Genomic DNA, 17475 nt, shown 5'->3' on the forward strand with positions numbered 1-17475 from the left:
CATTCATTCAGCTCAGTTTCATGATGGTTCACACCATGTTCAGCTTCTCAAAGTGAGGCTACTTCATTTTCTTCTTCACCAGGTGTTTCATCTACAACATCATTTGATCTAATTTCTTCTCCTATTCCATTTGGAGATCCAAATCTACTTACCTGCAAAATTTCTCATTAACTTGGTCCATGTCCAACACTCTGCCATTCGGAAGTTCTTTAGCACCATTACAAGTATCATCTTCAAATAAATTGTCCTTCGATTTGACAGAAACACGATTGTCCTCCTATATGACAAAATTCCAAATGAACAATGCGATTTGTTGTACTGTTTAATAAGTTTGTAACTATATGATTGTTCTTCAATCCTTGTGCTTCTTAACCAGACTATTAGGAAACAGAGAACAGAACAGAACTGCAACTATTCTTTCCTTAAACTAGAAATGTTTACTAAATCAAGAACACACTATTTACGAAATAGCAATTACCGGGATACCGACGGATCGATCAATTTGGCTCTGTTCCGATCTGCAGGAAGAAATAACAATAAATCGTGAGCAAGCATACGAAAACCCCAACCAATCTATGAACTCACTTATGGTCGCCGTTGAAACCCTCAACCCACTCTTTCTCGCTCGCCGGCGGGCGTAGCGCATGCGCCCTGCGAGCGATGATGGTGGCTCCGGCGGCGACGGCGGCAGCAGCCAGGAGTCCGCCGATGACAAGGATCCCTCCTGCTCCCTTCACTTCCACCGTCGACCTTTCCAAAGGCCGCCTCCTCGCTTCCACCGTTTCCCTCCCCTTCTCCGCCCCGGTCATCTCCACCACGAGCTCGTCGCGGGGCTGCGGCGGCACCAAAGAGGGCAGCTTTGCTGCGATTTGCTCCATCTCGGTCGGAGTCCGCGGAGTCGTCACTCTAAATCCACCGCTCCTGCTATGCGCAAAATTAAACGCGCCAGAGAGTTCGGTGGGCAGATGAGCACCGAGACGCCAGGAAGCAACGAGGTCACGGTCGCATCAGCACCCAGCCGAGCCGCCAACGGCGGAGCGCCCAAGGCGTCGACTGGATGCGATTGGCGGAGAAACTCGTTGGGCCGCCGCGCAACGAGCGGCATCGGAGAATTCATGCAGTGGCAACGGCGCGAGTGGCGTGGCCGTTCCGGCGTCCATTCGCCATCATTTCTTTTTGGGCATTTCAGAAAAAAATGAAACTTTCGGTCACCACTGGAATTGCGACGAATGCGAGGACAGCATAACTTGATGCATACCGTAGAGACACTATACACGACGAGCAAAGTGGATAGGAGTGGAGTGGAAATGGGTTAAAAAAAAAAAAAACCATCCTTGTTTTCAGCTTGTTGGTTCGCGTCGTCGCGAAACAAAAGAGGATCAACGGGCAAGAATGGCAGGGTTAAGGTTGAGATGCTTTATCCCGCCAACGACTACGGAACCCTCCGCCGTCCGCTCTAACCCCCCTGCGATCTCACTTGAGTGGAGGAAGAATTCGGAAGTACGCCAGTCGAGGAACTGCAGAACTGCCGCCGCCCGACTGGGAGGCGAACGCCCCGACCCGCTCCTCGAGGCTGCTGTCCGTGCCGCTTTCCTTCGTTTCCAGGAGTCTCTCCGCCCTGGTACATGGTTTTTCTTCCGTTTTGCGTCGACGCAATAAACCTATGTGACTGAAAATCTTCTCTTTCCCTCCTTCAAACCAAAATTATACATGTCGCCATCTTCACCAGGTTCTCTTTCTCTTCTGTTTCTCGTGCATATGCTACTAATGAATGCATTTCCTTTGCCATTGTGTTTCTCAAATGTGTTTCTTTGACGTGAATTTTTCTTGTGGCGGACACGACTCATCTATTAGCAGAAATCGGAATTGCTATTGAGCTACTTTTGGGCGTTTTGCATTTTGTGCTTTCAAGTTAATTAGTTCCTGGGTTGTTCCTACTTCTTTTAGTTTGTTGAGTATGCAACTGGAGGAAGGAAGTTAATTTTTGATGTAGTTTTACCTCTTTGTTATTGTTTCCACTTTTCTAAACCCTAGCATTTAGTTACTAATCATCTTTGTATGTAAGATTTCCATTTCAATTCCAATTGGAAGGAAACCATATTGTTGGCCAATATTTATTCATATTGTTCATTGTGGATGCGTGCAGATCCTCAGTTCATTGATCCATATTCTAGCTGCCTTCTGTCTTCCACCGTTAGCCATCATGATGTGGAGAGCAAATATTCACCTAACCCATGTCAATATAGATTGGCAACAAAATTCATCGACGATAACTTGCTTTCTATGCTTGGAACTACAGAAGATCTTAGACAGGTATCTAGATATATCGATAAAATAAGCACTTTCCATCATGTGCAATAGTCAAAGCCATCTTACACCATATAGATTGTTTTATTGACAGATGGTATGGACACCCGGCCTTACAGGCTGAATTGGCCTCGTTCTTCTGTCATATTTGAAATCTCTCCACAAAGTGTCTTCAATATTGCATCTCAAAAACTCAAAGGTATGTGTTTATTTTCATGTACCGAATTTAGTATGACTTTCATTCATTTCTAGAAACCTCTGTCAAATGTGACTCAAGTCTTTTGATTGCATATGTTATCATATGTGGTTGTTTTCTTTTAGAGCTTTTTAGTCCGACATTACTAGTCATGCAACCCTCAAAGTTTCCTCTTGGGTATAAATTGAGGCCTGGGTATTAATTTTGGTCAGCAAGTGAAGGTTTATTGATAGATCTTCATGCACCATTGGTCTTTCTAGTGGATATGTGGACGTGAGTTATTCGCCTAACCACATTAACTCATTTGCATATGTGTTTTTAGTCTTATTCATTTTATTTGGTTGGTGTTATTATTTTTTCCAGCCTTTTCTATAAAATTTAGATCTTGATACTATACTGAGTACCAGGTACTGGTTCCATAACATCAATAGTAAAGAGAGACAAGCAAATAAGCTTTGTTTGTTTCACTAGACATCTCTCTCCATGTTGGTCAAATCAACAAAAGATTAGTTCATGGTTGATTTTTGATTTCCTAATCATCTAGTTTCTCTCTAGAAGCTACAATGAACTTATAGTAACATTGATCATGTACATCTAAACTTCGGTTTCCGACTTTCCATATATACTTTTAATAAATCCTGATCCACCACTAGTTATGAGATGGAACACTTCAAATGGTATTGGATGCCCTTTGGAAGCTTCAAATGATACCCTTTGTCTTTTAGGAGGCTTGGGTATAGCATTGAATTCTCAGGACTCGCTGATATAAGAAGACTAAGCAACTAAGAATCCTATCTGTCAGGACAAGAATTGTTGGTTTTAGAAGAGGACTTGCATAATGTTGCAAGCAAATAATAGATTAGATGGTGCGGGATAAATTAAGACCTTACTAAATTTTCCACCAGTTATCTCTAATAGGAGGAACAGTTGCATAATGTTGTTGCAAATTCAGATAGTAGAATTTATGATTTTTTGTACAGTTTCATACTCATGTAATTCAATATGATGCCATACACGAATACAAGAACCATTCAACACTCAGCATCAATCAGATTAGTTAATAGCAGGTTTCCTATTTATTTATTTCCTTGTTTTTGTATCTTCTTGATGTCATCCTCTTTTTTCTCTCATCTTTACTTCTCCATGCTACCATCTCCTCCTCCTCCTCCTTCTTCTCTTTAATGATGTCAACTATTAGGAGTTTGTTCTAGGTGTTTGTACTCGTATCAGTATTTGAACCTTGATCTGCTTCCAACATGAACTCATATTTGAAACCTTAGTAGAATGACTTCACTCAATCACCTACTTTTGTAGTATGGCATTAGTTATATAACATAATCTATGCTTCATTGCCTTTATAATGCACTGAAGATTTATAACTTTTTCTTTGAACATCTAACATTCTTCCCCTTGATGTAATAGAAGCGGGAGCTAAAGTTTCAAGAAACTGTATCTTGCTCCATGTTCCTCTAGAATCCACAGATCTGCAGTTAGCGTTGTGTGAAAGGGGTTACAACGGGAATAAACCGAGTTTATGGGCCATTCAGGTAAATTTTGAACCTATCACTATTTCCTGAATCCTATTTACATTTCTTGGCCTTGGAGAATAAAACGAAGGGTTAATCTTGATTTAGTTTCATACCACCAATAACTTACTCTAATTAGACTGCTTTTCCGGTGAGTGCCTGTGCACATGTCTATTACCCATTAGCTTCTCTTGATTATGAAAACATGTCAATCGTGTATTAGATTAATTGACTTTCATTCTGATTTTCAGCTCCCTCAATGATTTCTTAGTTTTGATATTTAGACTTTTGTTGTTTTGTGCATTCTAATTGAAACATGCTAATTACTTTAATGACAACTCACTATGTTCCTATGATCCTGTAGGGGGTCCACAGGGTCCACATTTCAACTATGACAAACTTGGTACATATATCTCGTAAGCAGTTTGGATGCAAAAGGATGTCATGTTCCAAGTTAACCCCCATGGTTAGGAACAACCACTCTGATAGTAAAAACAATTCAATCGGCATGATTCTCATTTCAGTCAATGAATTGTGCCATAAAAATGCGAGATAAAGCTCGAAGCACATAAGTACTTAATGACACAGGATAACATGAGTAGTAACCTGCAAGTACAGTATCAACAATACATAAATGCATAAATGTTATATTACTAAAGGGAATGCAGAAGCTAATATTTAAACAGGAGAAAGAAAACATAGCATGGTTTATGGGCCATTCAGATGAATTTTGAACTTTGCTATTTCTCCAAATCCTATGTACATTTCACATATCCTACTTTGGGAAACAGAAGAATGAGAGGTGGATCATGATTTAGTTTCATGCCGCCTGACTTGCTGTGCACGCGCGCTCACACACATAAATTAACCACTTGCTTTCCTTGATTTTGAGAGTATATCCATCTTGTATTTTCAAATTATGCCATCATGTGATCTTCAGCTCTCTTGATGGTTTCTGAGTTTCAATATTGACCTTTGTGTATTCTAATTAAGACGTGCTGATTAACTTCTAGTGATATTGATTCTCTAGGGGTTTCCCATGTCAACTACGACAAACTTGATAGATATATTATCCCTTGTAAGTAGTTCAGCTATGAAAGGAAGCATTTTCCTAGGAGAATTTCCTACCTCGTTGGCAGTGGAAAGCTCTCAAATTGCAAAGGTATATTTTTTTTTCATAGCAAGTTTGTTCGTATGTGCCTAGATGTTTGAATACCTAAATCGTAGTCACATGAGTCTTTCTCTTTTTTCATTGCAGGATAATAGACAAGACAAGATACAAAGGCTTCTAGTAGACCACGGTTTTCTAGTGAATGCAACCCGTCGTGATGAGATAAACAAAGATTCACAATTGGATGAGTCCGGCGATGGAAGTTTTCTGTTTATTGCTGAACAGTTGAGGTTTTCTGATGCCCAGGTAATTGCTGCACAGCAAAAATTATAAGTCAGTTCCTCCTTTTATTTATTTATTTATTTATTTTTGATAGCATACTATTTATAAACTTGTAGGAGAGCTTATGCTCCAAAATGATGCAGCCATGTCGTAGTTAGCTGATACAGAAATCTTTTGCAATTTCTTTTGCTTTGTTGTTTTTTTCACTCACAATTTTTTTCTTCTTACATTTTCTTTCTTCTGGATTGATGTTTCTTCTCTTGTTATACACACACACACACTAGTTTCATAACACTTAGCTAGATTTGAATTTCGTAGTTATGTAACTATGTTTCAGTTTTTCAATTGCTATGAAAGATGTACAAAATTACCTTCAAACTTTCTATGGAGGAGTTATTTAGCCTTAATATTCTCAAAATCATCAAGAGCATTCTACAATCTACATGCTTCTACTTATTTGAGAACAGAGGTTGTCTGAATACATGCTTTGATGACACAGCTTCTCGATATCATGACTCACATGAACATCGTTTTAGAAATAACATGATTAAAATACATATAAATATTTTGACTTTTCTCTTGTTGGAATCGTAGATGGAGATCTGGAGGACACACTTGGAAAGGATTGAAGATGAAGGAGATGAAGAAGGCTTTGACGAACTGTAGTGGAATCGATTCCAACAATGGAGAAGCTACCATCAGTTTTCTGGAGGATTTTAGTACGACAGTTTTAAAATATTTAAAATTTACAATAATTTAAAATGAGAAATAATATAAATTTTATTAGTTGTAATATATTGAACATTCTGATCTGGACATTGTGCAAGCTAACTTGATCACAAAAAATATTTCGTTTAGAGAGACTTTATTATTATGAAAATTATTATTTATTCATCAATAAACCATTCTAAAAATAATTGATCCATATTCCCTTTATTGCCTGATATATATTTTAAAAATTAGTTATTTTTTATTATCTATATCATTCTTTAGAATAGTAATGTATTTTTTAAAATAAAGGGAAAAAATACCTTTAACTCTTCTATAATTTTTATCAAGTAGTATTTTTCTTCCTGTATTTTAAAAATAACACTTAATCTCCTTTTATTAAAGTCAAATGTGAAAAAAATTATAAAAGATAATTATGTCCTTGTCTTTTTGGATTTTTTTTTTTTTTTTTTTGTGATCTTAAGAGGAAAAAATACATTAAATTGATGTAGACAATAATTATATATATTTTTTTGAGGTCGGTTATTTAAATGGGGTATATAAAAAGATAAAAAAATATAGAAGTATCTAGTGATGACACCCTTTGTCACTGTTCGGATATGTGATTGATGTCGATTTGTCGGTGTTTTCGCTCTCGGTGTCCTACAAAGCAAAGCTTGTCAGATGAGGATTAATATTATTGGTGTTATCCTCTTTGACGGCCAAGTCAGTGACGAACTGAGATGTGAGGTTTGCATGCATGCATTAGAAAGCAAAAGAGCTAGAAGAAGAAGAAAATTTACCTTCACGTAAGAAAATAAAATTATACCTTCGCCTATTTTCGCAGAACCTTATATTAGACCTGACCATGATTTGGAATCGACGGTTCGACAGTTCAGAACTGTCGGTTCGACGGTTCCTGGTAGGTCGACCCTTAACCTTAACCGCTCAAGACAGTTATGGTTCATGGTTCAGAACCGTCGGTTCACGATTTGATTCACAGTTTGCCGTAGTTCAAGATTATTATATTAAAAAAATTAAAATTTAAAATTTATTTTAAAAAAGGTCTTGCACTCATTTAAGTTATTTATGTATCCCCTTAGGGTATAGAGAAATCAAAGTCTATGTAATTATTTTACTTTTTTATCTTTTTATATTTGAATGTGGCGTTATCACTCACTTTCATTTCCCATTCATGTTGTATTTGTTTATTCGGTATCAAAATCTTCAACTTTGTCATCTGAAAGTTATACTCTTGGATTCTTTTCTCGGCTCTGGTCCAATCATCGAGTAATGTTTGGGCTTCCAATGAATCAGGAGACAAAGTTGATCGTCGTTTATTTAATATGTTGTCGCTGGCACTAAACGTCTGCTCCAAAGCAACAATTGACATTGGACAAGCTAAAATATCTTTGGCGGTCACGGAGAGAATGGGAAAGCTTTAAGCCTTCTGTGACTACACTTTAAAATATAGAAATTTTCACTATCTATTTCATTAAAATCAAAAGAAATTGTAAAATAATTTTCAAGTTTCTGTGTGGAACTTGAGAATCCCCGTAGACGTTTCATCTGTTCTTTTAAATTACTAGTTTGTTATATTTCATAAATATTAATTTATGTTCAAAATATAATATTGATTATAAATATCATATAAATAAATTTTAACATTATATATAATATTAACTATATATGAGAAGAATATTCTTTAATTGGAATTAAAGCGTCAAGTTAACATTTCTTATAAAACTTCGTAAATTTAGGATAAGTAAATTCAATTAAATAAATTTAGAAATAAAATTAAAAAAAATCTCATTTAGTTTTTATAATTAATATGCAAGAAGATTAAGATTCATTATTAATATGTTTATTGGAAACTAATACTATATTAGAAATTTTTTCTAAAACTAATTGAGCAGTGGGATAATAAACACCAGAAAGTTGTTCGGTTGCATCATTAAATACTTTTAAATTTTCACAAATATTACTATAAATATTCTATTGTTGTAAAAATAAATATATATTAGTATTAGTATTTTATGTAAAAATGAACATAATAATTATTTATATTGAAATGAATCTTGTAATAATTGGTATGTTGAATTTCAACGTGTTGGTACATCACGTGAAAATTTTTTAGGTCTCATTCCATTAGTTTTACAAAATCTAACTCATTGTTTTAATATAGATGAATGCGACCATAAATAAGAAATTATAATTCTAATTGATTTAATATAATTTTATAAAAATTTTAAACCATCTTAAATACATAAATTTAAAACATAGCGTACACAAGGAATATGAAAAAATAAACCACCAATAATAGTGAACTAGCATTATCTAATGATATTAAAAATATTTTATGTGTTAATTCATATTCTTCTAAAATTAAACATAATAATTGTACGATGTTATAAGTATTGTGTGATTTATCAAAAACTCTATAAACTAACAATCTTTATTGGAGGTTTCAAAAGTTATCGATTCAATGACAAGTCAAACACATATACGAATGTGTTTGTTAATGATCACTCCAAATATCAGAACATAAATAAATTTTATAATCTAATTTACTAAATTCATCAATTAAATTATTTTTTTCCTTGTTTTACTAATTTTTTTAATTGTACAAGTAAATGTAGTTCTAGGAACACATTTAGTACATAGAGTAAATTTTTTTTTATAAAAATCTTCAAATGTGTATTTAGATCCAAAAATAAAAGAAAGATGTTCTATGAAAATAAATTTAGCTAATACTTCGTTTAATTTATTATCCGAATATAAAAATAAATTGGAATTAGTACTACCGTGTTGGGACAATTTCCCTAGGTCAAGGTTGATCAGTTTGACTAAGCTTGAGTTGAGTCAAGCTTGAGTCAAGATTTGAGTTTTGATGTTTGACAATATAAAGAGATTGCTGGAGCAATCGTCCGGTTATGGAGATGGTCAAAGGGTTGACCAGATTGATGAGAATACAAGTCAAGTAAGTCAAGGTTGACAGGAGACTTGACTGAGAAAGTCCTAACTGGATGTTAGGCATTTGGAAAGTCCTAGTGAGGAGCTAGGCAGGAGAAAGTCCTGGTGAGGAGCCAGGCAACGAGAAAGTCCTAGTGAGGAGCTAGGCAAGGGAAAGTCCTGGTGAGGAGCCAGGCAGTTGGAAAGTCCAAGTGTGATCTTAGCAAAGGAGAAAGTCCTGGTGAGGAGCCAGACAATTGGAAAGTCCAAGCATGTGGTCTTGGCAAGGAAAGTCCTGCTGAGGAGCCAGCCAGTTAGAAAGTCCAAGTGTGATCTTGGCAAAGGAGAAAGTCTTGGTGAGGAGCCAGACAATTGGAAAGTCCAAGTGTGATCTTGGCACAGGTTGTAAGTCCAAGTATGTGCTCTTGGCAAGGTAAGTCCTAGTGTGACTTGGCAAGGAGAACCCGACACTAGGATGAGGCCGAAGGAAGCTCCTGAAGGCAAGGCGTGAAGGATGAGGAGATATCTGAGGGACGTAAGGCTGATGGAGGAGGCTAGAAGGCTAGTTCAAGGTTGGTCGGGTGTGACCAAATGCTAGGTATGGAGACCTAACAGGTCACGGTTGACCAAGAGTTGGGTTGGAGATTTTGGACTTGAGTTTGAGTCAAGTCCAAGCTGGTCAATCGATCGGGTGATCGATTGAACCAGGGTCCAATCGATCAGTTGATCGATTGGGGTGTGCTGCGATTGTGGGAAGGCCCAATCGATCGATTGGGATGTGAAATCGCAAGCACAGAGGCTTTCCCAATCGATCGAGCGATCGATTGGGAGCTACCAATCGATTGGGTAGCAAAAGCTCTCGTGCGATTGCGAGAGCACAGAAAGGCTCTGAATTGATCGGCCGATTGATTCAGGCAGTCCCAATCGATCGGTTAATCGATTGGGAAGTGATCATTGCGCAGGAAACGAGCGATGGATGGCTGGGATCGCGTGAAGCTGACGTGACAATCGATTGGGAGGATATCCAATCGATTGGGAGCCCTAGGAGCGCGATGTATAAAGGTCAAGGCGAGCTTTATTCTCTGCACGGTTCGAACACAGGTTGCGACAGTTCCTTGCGAGCTTCTCAGGCGATCTTCTCTGAGTTTCTCCACCGGTTCTTGAAGGCTCTTGGGGTGCACCCCCAAGGTTCAAGAGGCAACAACAAACAACAAGTAAGCAAGAAGAAGGGTGTATTTCAATTGTATTCTTGTATCTTCTTCTTGTGTGAGTGTTGTAGTGTTGTGTGTGTTTGTACGAGGCTTCTCCGTCTCCGGCTGCGACCGAGAAGGAGTTGCTTACTAGTGGAGAGTGCTCGAGTGTGTGGACCCTTGGATTAGTCACCTCTTCTTGAGGTGGATACCAAGTAAATCTTTGAGTTAGCGTTGGTTGTGTTTGTATTAGTATTCCGCTGCATATCATCAAGACGCAACCGACGAGCGCACGACGAGACGCTATTCACCCCCCTCTAGCGGGCACATCGGTCCCAACATATCGTTGGTTGAAGAAAATCTAGGTGATCCTGTCCGAGCGCTAAGTCGACGGACGCTGGGGACGTGGCATGCTCCGCTGTCTCCGACTGTTGGTGTAGATCTCCGACGAACCTGCAAAGAGCCGGGAGGGGTTTCCCGGCGACGGCCCTCCGACGCTCAAGTCAGGCAACGAGAAATGAGAGAGGCAGCGTAACTATGGCTACAGTGAAGATTTGCGCATACCTTCGTCGACGTCTGGGGGTCCTTATATAGGACCTCGAGGAGGCGCGGGCACACTTCTCGATGCGTGCACGCTTCCCCATGTTGGGACCTTGACGTCCGCTAGAGGGGGGGTGAATAGCGTCTCACCCAAAACTTTACTTCCTATAATGTTAGTGCACAGCAGAATACAAAAGCAAACTAACAAATACGAAAGTTAACCTAAAACAAGAAGGAAGAAGACAACAAACCAAACACAAACCCTAACACAAGGCGTGTACGTGGTTCGGAGATAACTTACTCCTACTCCACGGCGTGTCCGTAAGGTGGACGATCCCTCAATCCGTCGGTGGATTAGTCCCCGGCAAACTCCGGCTAGCTCAACCTCCTTGTGGGTGGAGAAACCTCACCACAACTCCAACCAAGACCTCTTGGCACACAAAGATCTCTTGAGCACTTTGGCTAATTAGGCTTTAACCAAGTCTAATTTCGTCACCTTGGCCGGCCATACCAAGCTCCTTCTTATAGAGCTTGGAACAAATCAGAACCTGATTTGTCCGTTACCAGTCGACTGGTCAATGCACCAGTCGACTGGTGCCAACGACTATCTCAACGGCTCTCTGCTACAGTGCATCAGTCGACTGCTACAGTACTGCTACAGTAACACTAGAGTACTGCTACGGTAACGCTACAGTAAACCCTAATTTTAGGATTTTGCCTCGAGTACATTCACTCAGCACTCGTTCTCGCCCGACCAACCTAGACCTAGCCTTCTAGCCTCCTCCATCAGCCTCGCGTCCCTCGGATGTCTCCCCATCCTTCACGTCTTGCCTTCTGGAGCTTCCTTCGGCCTTGTCCATATTGTCGGGTCTTCCTTTGCCAAGAGGCTCCTCACCTCCGGGGCTTCATCCATTGACAAGTCACACTTGGACTTACGTTGCCAAGACTACATGCTTGGACTTACACCGCCAAGACTCATTCTTGGACTTTCCTCCTTTGCCAAGATCACACTTGGACTTTCCTTGTTGTACTTGTATCCTGCACACTCACAATGCATATCAAATACAACAATAAACCTAACTTAAACCTTTGTCCAAACATCAAAACCTAGGGCACCTAGATTGCTTCAACACCCCAAACATACCTTAACGAGCTTATGTCAGAAAAGTACCTCTGACACCATTCCGCAATCGTCCGAGCATATCCCGGATGTGACGGTGGAAACTTCCACCGTACGATCCTGCGTACGACTCGGCCGCCAACCCTGCTCCTTGTCGCCGGCAGATGTCTCGAGGATGATGTTATCCCCTGTCTCCTTTGTCCTCTTGCGCCTCCTGTCTGTTCCAGGGCTGAACGGTTAGACCGCTCGACAGGCATATCACTTCTGTCCCGGTCGTATGCTCGGATGAGATTGCTCCTGCCTGTCTTTGTTGCCTCGCGCCCTGGCCGAGCGGACTGCCCGCTCGGCCCTGAAACCTTTTTACCTTGAGCATCGGAAACCCGACCCCTAGTCGGGTTGTCTTTCATTCGGCTCGGGGGATTCACGGCCGGTCGGGTCTCAGGGTTGAATCTCTTGACTTTTGACCTCCACGTGTCGTTGACCTTCCGCCAACGAGGGTCCCCCGTCCTTACCACCGGATCACATGTCTCCCCTTCAAGTCTAGTCGAAGGAGGCGCTAAGTCCGACTGACTGGACTGCCGGTCGGCCGGAGTGACACCGCTTTGCCACTTTTTGGAATGCTACTCCTCATGGTCGTTCGGCTTCTTACTGCTACTGGCTTTGCAAACGTGCCGATGGTCAACGCTGACGACCTTCGGATCTCCTCGGAATTCGTATAAATCCTCTCTATTAAGACTGAGCACGCGCGTTGCGCGCCGTAATGGCGCTCATTAAATGCACCCCTATGGCATGGTGCCACGTGGCGCCTCCGCTGGCGTCATCGTACGGCTCGGCGACGTGTCCGAGGGGACATCGGCGGTTTGAAATGAACGACCCGATGTGGGTCTCGGTTCCTGTGACCTGCATCCGACGGTCGAGGCCGATCGGGCCCGACCTTATAAAGCCTTCACCTTCTTCCTCCGCCGCACCCTTGCCTTCGCGTCCCCCGCAGCCTTCTTCGGTGCTTCAGCGTTCCGGCGACTCCGATTTTCCGTTCTCCGACGATTCTCCTCCTCCTTCCTTCGATCCTCAGCTCCTTTGTAAGGTTCTTCCGCCTTTCTTCCTTTGACTCCTGTGTTTTCTTCACGCTCTTGGTCGCGTTTCGTCCTTTGGTTACTGTTTTGCTCCTTTTCTCGCTTGTGCATTTGCTTTCCCTTTCGATTTCTGCTTCCTCCATTGCTCTGGCGATGACAAGTTCCTCTCAGCCTGCGGACCCGGCTCTCGACCCATGGTATACCACCATGGAGTCGCAGTTCGATCGGCGCGATGTCGAGAGTCTGTTTAACGCTTTTGATATCCCTTCCGATTTTGAACTAATTTTACCTTCACCTTCTGCTCGGCCACACAAACCACCGAGCGGCGCATTTTGTCTTTTCCGCAACCAATTCGTAATCGGTCTGCGGTTTCCTCTCCACCCCTTCATTGTTGAAGTTTGTAACTTTTTTGGCATTCCGCTCGTCCAATTGGTTCCCAACACTTTTCGCCTCCTGTGCGGGGTTGTGGTCTTATTTAAGATTCACAACATTCCTCTCCGGCCGGAGGTCTTATATTATTTTTATTACCCCAAGCAGTCCAAGCCGGGCACTTATCTGTTTCAAGCTCGGCCCGACTTAGTCTTTTTTGATAAGCTACCCTCTTCCAACAAACATTGGAAGGAGAACTTTTTCTACCTTCGTGTTCCCGGGCAGCTCCCCTTCCGTACGAAATGGCAGGTCGGACCGCCCATCTCTCCCGAGTTGAAGAAATATAAGACCCGACCGGACTATCTTGAAGCAGCGAATCTGCTAGCCGGTCTGAAGCTCGATATCAACAAGCTCCTACCTGAAGGAGTGATGTACATATTTGGTTTGAGTCCGAGCCGGACCCCCCTCCCGAGCAGCTTTGGTAAGAACTTCACTTGTACATTTGCCTTGAGTTCTAACTGATTTCCTTCTCTTTTCTTTGCAACAAATATCGTAATGGAGTCGGTGCTATTCGGGATTTTGAAAAAGAAAGCGGTCGCGCTCAAAGCGGCAGCAGCCAAGGAAATAGAGGAATTGGGCATTGCTCCGATCGCTCGCATGAGGATGAGAGTGAAGCGCAAGTAGGCGAGTCGGTCGCTCAGGCTTCGCCTATGGATGCCGCTGCCGGTGCAACTTCTAGCAAGGAACCGGTCGTTCGGGAGGAAAGCTCCGATCCGGAGGACGAACTCCCGCTCGACAGGAAAAGACGGCGAGTTGAGAAGCCCCTCCGTTCGGCAACCTCCGCAGTGCAAGCGTCCGAGCGGATGGGCACCGCCTCTCAACGCGGCAAAGAACTATCGGTTGAGGCTCTATCTTCTGACCGGACTCCCTCTCAACTGGAGGTGCCTACGGCCCCCTTCGAGGCGGTTCCGGTTGCCTCCCTTCCTCCTGCACCACGCCAAGTCCTCCGCTTGGGCATTCTGTCCACCCTGTCCAGCCCGACCTCCAATCCTTTGGCGTCCGCTCAGACGACTTCGGGCCAGCGCCGTACTGTTAGGGCTACTCCGCATCTCCCTACTGAGGCTTTCATGGCCGAGCCCGATCGGCCGACGGCCCCCGAGCATATGATCACTATGAAGGGGCCCCTCGCTGAGATGTGGGCGGACGCTCGGGCCCGTGTGGCCATGATACCGCTCGACAAGCTGGCTGACAGCCACATGTAACATGCCACAAGGGTAAGCTTTGTTTCCTCTTCTTTATGTAGTCTTCCCGATCGGCCTTTTAACCTTTCCGTGTACATCAACGATGGGTGGAAGAGGTTGCTGTCTCCAATCGCTTGGCAATGGTGGAGGACGAGCTGAAGAGTCAGGGTGGCCCGTCGTCTTCCCGAGGCCCTTTTTATGCCGAGCTGCAGAAGGAGCTCGCCAAAACCCAGGATCTGTTAGAGGCCGAGAAAAAGAAGACGGCCGACCAGGCGTACACGTTGGAGCAGCTTAAGAAGTAGGTCAAAAGTTATGACCATAAAATTTAGCTCGCCACCACTCGGAAGAACACCGCCATTGCTGATCTGGAAAAGAAGAATGTGGAAGCTCGAGCTCTGCAGCAGCGTGTGAATGAGCTGGCCGATCTGCTAGAAGGGGAGCAGAAAGGCCGCTCGGAGGAGGTGATCAAACTCAAGGACGATTTGAAGGCCTTGTAGGAGGCTCTTGATGCTTCTCGCGCTACCTTCAAAGAGTACCAAGAGGCGGAGCCGGGCCGCGTCGCCGCCTTGAGGCAAAACTACATCCGCTCGGCGGAGTTTGTGAAGAAGGTGTGCGACCGGCTCGTCATCGCCTTCGAGTTGGCCATCACCGCCACGGCGGATTATATGAAGACCAAGGGTCAGCTCCCCGAGTCCGTGGTCATCCCTGCGACGGAGCATGCGGCGCTTCTCACTACCATCCCAAAGCATATTTTTGATTTCCTTGAATGAAGTATTTTCAGTAATTCTTCCGATAGGCGAGACTTTAATTTTCATGTGGCGTCTATAACTTTTAAATGCTAGTTTTAAATGAATGTCCACTCTTTCTACGTTAGCCTTTCCTTTCGAGTGTTCCTTTTGACTATGCCGACCTGTCGCTAGACCTTTTTCCCGCAGGGAATTTCTTAATTTCGCCGTTCGGTTAAACGACCTCCCACTATGCCTGGGACTTCAAAGTTTGTCGCTGGGGTGTTTGTCTTTTTTGTGCCAATCGGTCAAACGATCTTCCACTCCCTGCGATTTCTATGAGCTTTTCGCTTAGTGTTTTTCTTTACTGCACCGATCGGTCAAACGAGTTTTCACTTTGCTTGGGATTTTTATTAGTTCGTCGCTGGAGTATTTTTCTTTCCTGCGCCGATCGGTCAAATGACTCTCCATTTTATATGGATTTTCTGATAGTGTCTCGCTGAAGTGCTTCAACGCGACACTGCTTCGTCTGGGGGGTTTATAGTCGTCAGTCCGACTCTAGAATTTAACGTCGTCGCTCGACGGTCTTCAAGCTGGGGGGTTTATAGTCGCCGGTCCGACTCTAGAGTTTAACGTCGCCGCTCGATGGTCTTCAAGCCGGGGGTTTATAGTCGCCGGTCCGACTCTAGGGTTTAATGTCGCCGCTCGACGGTCTTCAGGCCGGAGGGTTAATAGTCGCCGGTTCGTCTCTAAGATTTAACGTCGCTGCTCGACGGTCTTCAGGCCGGAGGGTTTATAGTCGCCGGTTCGACTCTAAAATTTAACGTCGCTGCTCGACGGTTTTCAGGCCGGAGGGTTTATAGTCGCCGGTTTGACTCTAAAATTTAACGTCGCTGCTCGACGGTTTTCAGGCCGGAGGGTTTATAGTCGCCGATTCGACTCTAAGATTTAACGTCGTTGTTTGACAGTCTTCGACATCGAGCCCATGGCTCGGATAATATATGTCAGGCTGAACGACACGGCGTCTTCGACATCGAGCCTGTGGCTCGGCTAATATACGCCCGGTCAAACGGCACGGGGTCTTCGACATCGAGCCTGTGGCTCGGATAATATATGCCCGGCCGAATGACACAGGGTCTTCACCATCGAGCCTATGGCTCGGATAATATACGCCCGGCCGAACGGCACGGGGTCTTCGCCCTCGAGCCTGTGGCTCGGATAATATACACCCGGCCAAACGGCATGGGGTCTTCGCCACGCCTTCATGCAGCTATCCGCTTGGCACACAATGCTCATGCCTTTGCTTTGTTCTTATAACGTTCATTCCTGCAGCTAAAGGATACATCTGAATAGAATATTCATGAAATATATTACATCGGCGCACCTTTCATCCGGCCCGATAGGGCTGGAGGTGGTCTGCGCTCCATGGTCTCTCTAGCCGCCGTCCATCCTCATCCTCCAAGTAGTAGGCTCCTTATTGGAGCTTCTCGACGACTTTGAAGGATCCTGCCCAGGAAGCCTCAGCTTGCCTACGTCCCCGGCCGACTTTACTTTTTTCCAGACCAAGCCACCCACCTGGAATGCTCGGGGAATCACGTAGCGGTTGTAGTTCTGCTTCATTCTTTGCCTGTAGGTCATCTGCCAGACGGACGCTTTAACTCGCTTCTCGTCGATCAAGTCTCGACTCGCGGCATTTTCTGAGCGGACTTGGCTTCGGCTCGGACCATCTTCACATAGCATCTTCGCACTGCCAGCTGGTCTCCCTGCACCTCCCCTACTTGATCTTCCACCAGGAATTTGATCTTCTGGTAGAAGGTAGAGACGACCGCCCGGAACTCGTTGAGAGCCGGTCGCCCCAAGATGACGTTGTATGCAGAAGGACCCTCAACCATGATGAAGCTAGTGGTCCTTGTCCTTCTGAGCGGATCCTCTCCCAACGAGATAGTCAGCCGGACTTGGCCGACCGACAAGACTTCGTTCCCAGTGAACCCGTAGAGGGGGGTCGTCATTGGCAGTAGTTCAGCTCGGTCGATTTGCAGTTGGTCGAAGGTCTTCTTGAATATTATGTTGATCGAGCTACCTGTGTCAATGAAAATGTGGTGAATAGTATAGTTAGCTATTACCGCTCGAATGAT

General features: G+C 43.5%; 2 protein-coding genes across 3 annotated transcripts; one reads left to right on the top strand and one right to left on the bottom strand.

The window, feature by feature from the left end:
• Window positions 1–148: 148 nt before the first annotated feature.
• On the bottom strand, window positions 149–1207 carry LOC122052989. Its single transcript, XM_042614790.1, has 3 exons — window positions 586–1207; window positions 479–518; window positions 149–277 (listed from the first exon to the last, which is right to left on the bottom strand). Exons 1-3 carry the CDS (start codon window positions 876–878, stop codon window positions 149–151), a joined length of 462 nt encoding a protein of 153 aa, XP_042470724.1. The 5' UTR covers window positions 879–1207.
• LOC122052977 (O-methyltransferase 1, chloroplastic-like) lies at window positions 1186–6226 on the top strand. 2 transcript variants are annotated; one of them, XM_042614769.1, is made up of 7 exons: window positions 1186–1621; window positions 2147–2313; window positions 2386–2506; window positions 3926–4050; window positions 5060–5191; window positions 5288–5446; window positions 6017–6226. In XM_042614769.1, the coding sequence occupies exons 1-7, from the start codon at window positions 1393–1395 to the stop codon at window positions 6086–6088; spliced, it is 1005 nt and encodes a 334-aa protein (XP_042470703.1). In that variant the 5' UTR covers window positions 1186–1392; the 3' UTR covers window positions 6089–6226. The 2 variants fall into 2 exon arrangements, with proteins under 2 accessions (XP_042470703.1, XP_042470711.1); XM_042614777.1 differs by lacking the exon at window positions 1186–1621 and adding an exon at window positions 1625–1729.
• The last annotated feature ends 11249 nt before the right edge of the window (window positions 6227–17475 follow it).

The sequence above is a fragment of the Zingiber officinale genome, chromosome 1B (assembly GCF_018446385.1).
Source record: "Zingiber officinale cultivar Zhangliang chromosome 1B, Zo_v1.1, whole genome shotgun sequence".
Classification (NCBI taxonomy): Eukaryota; Viridiplantae; Streptophyta; class Magnoliopsida; order Zingiberales; family Zingiberaceae; genus Zingiber; species Zingiber officinale.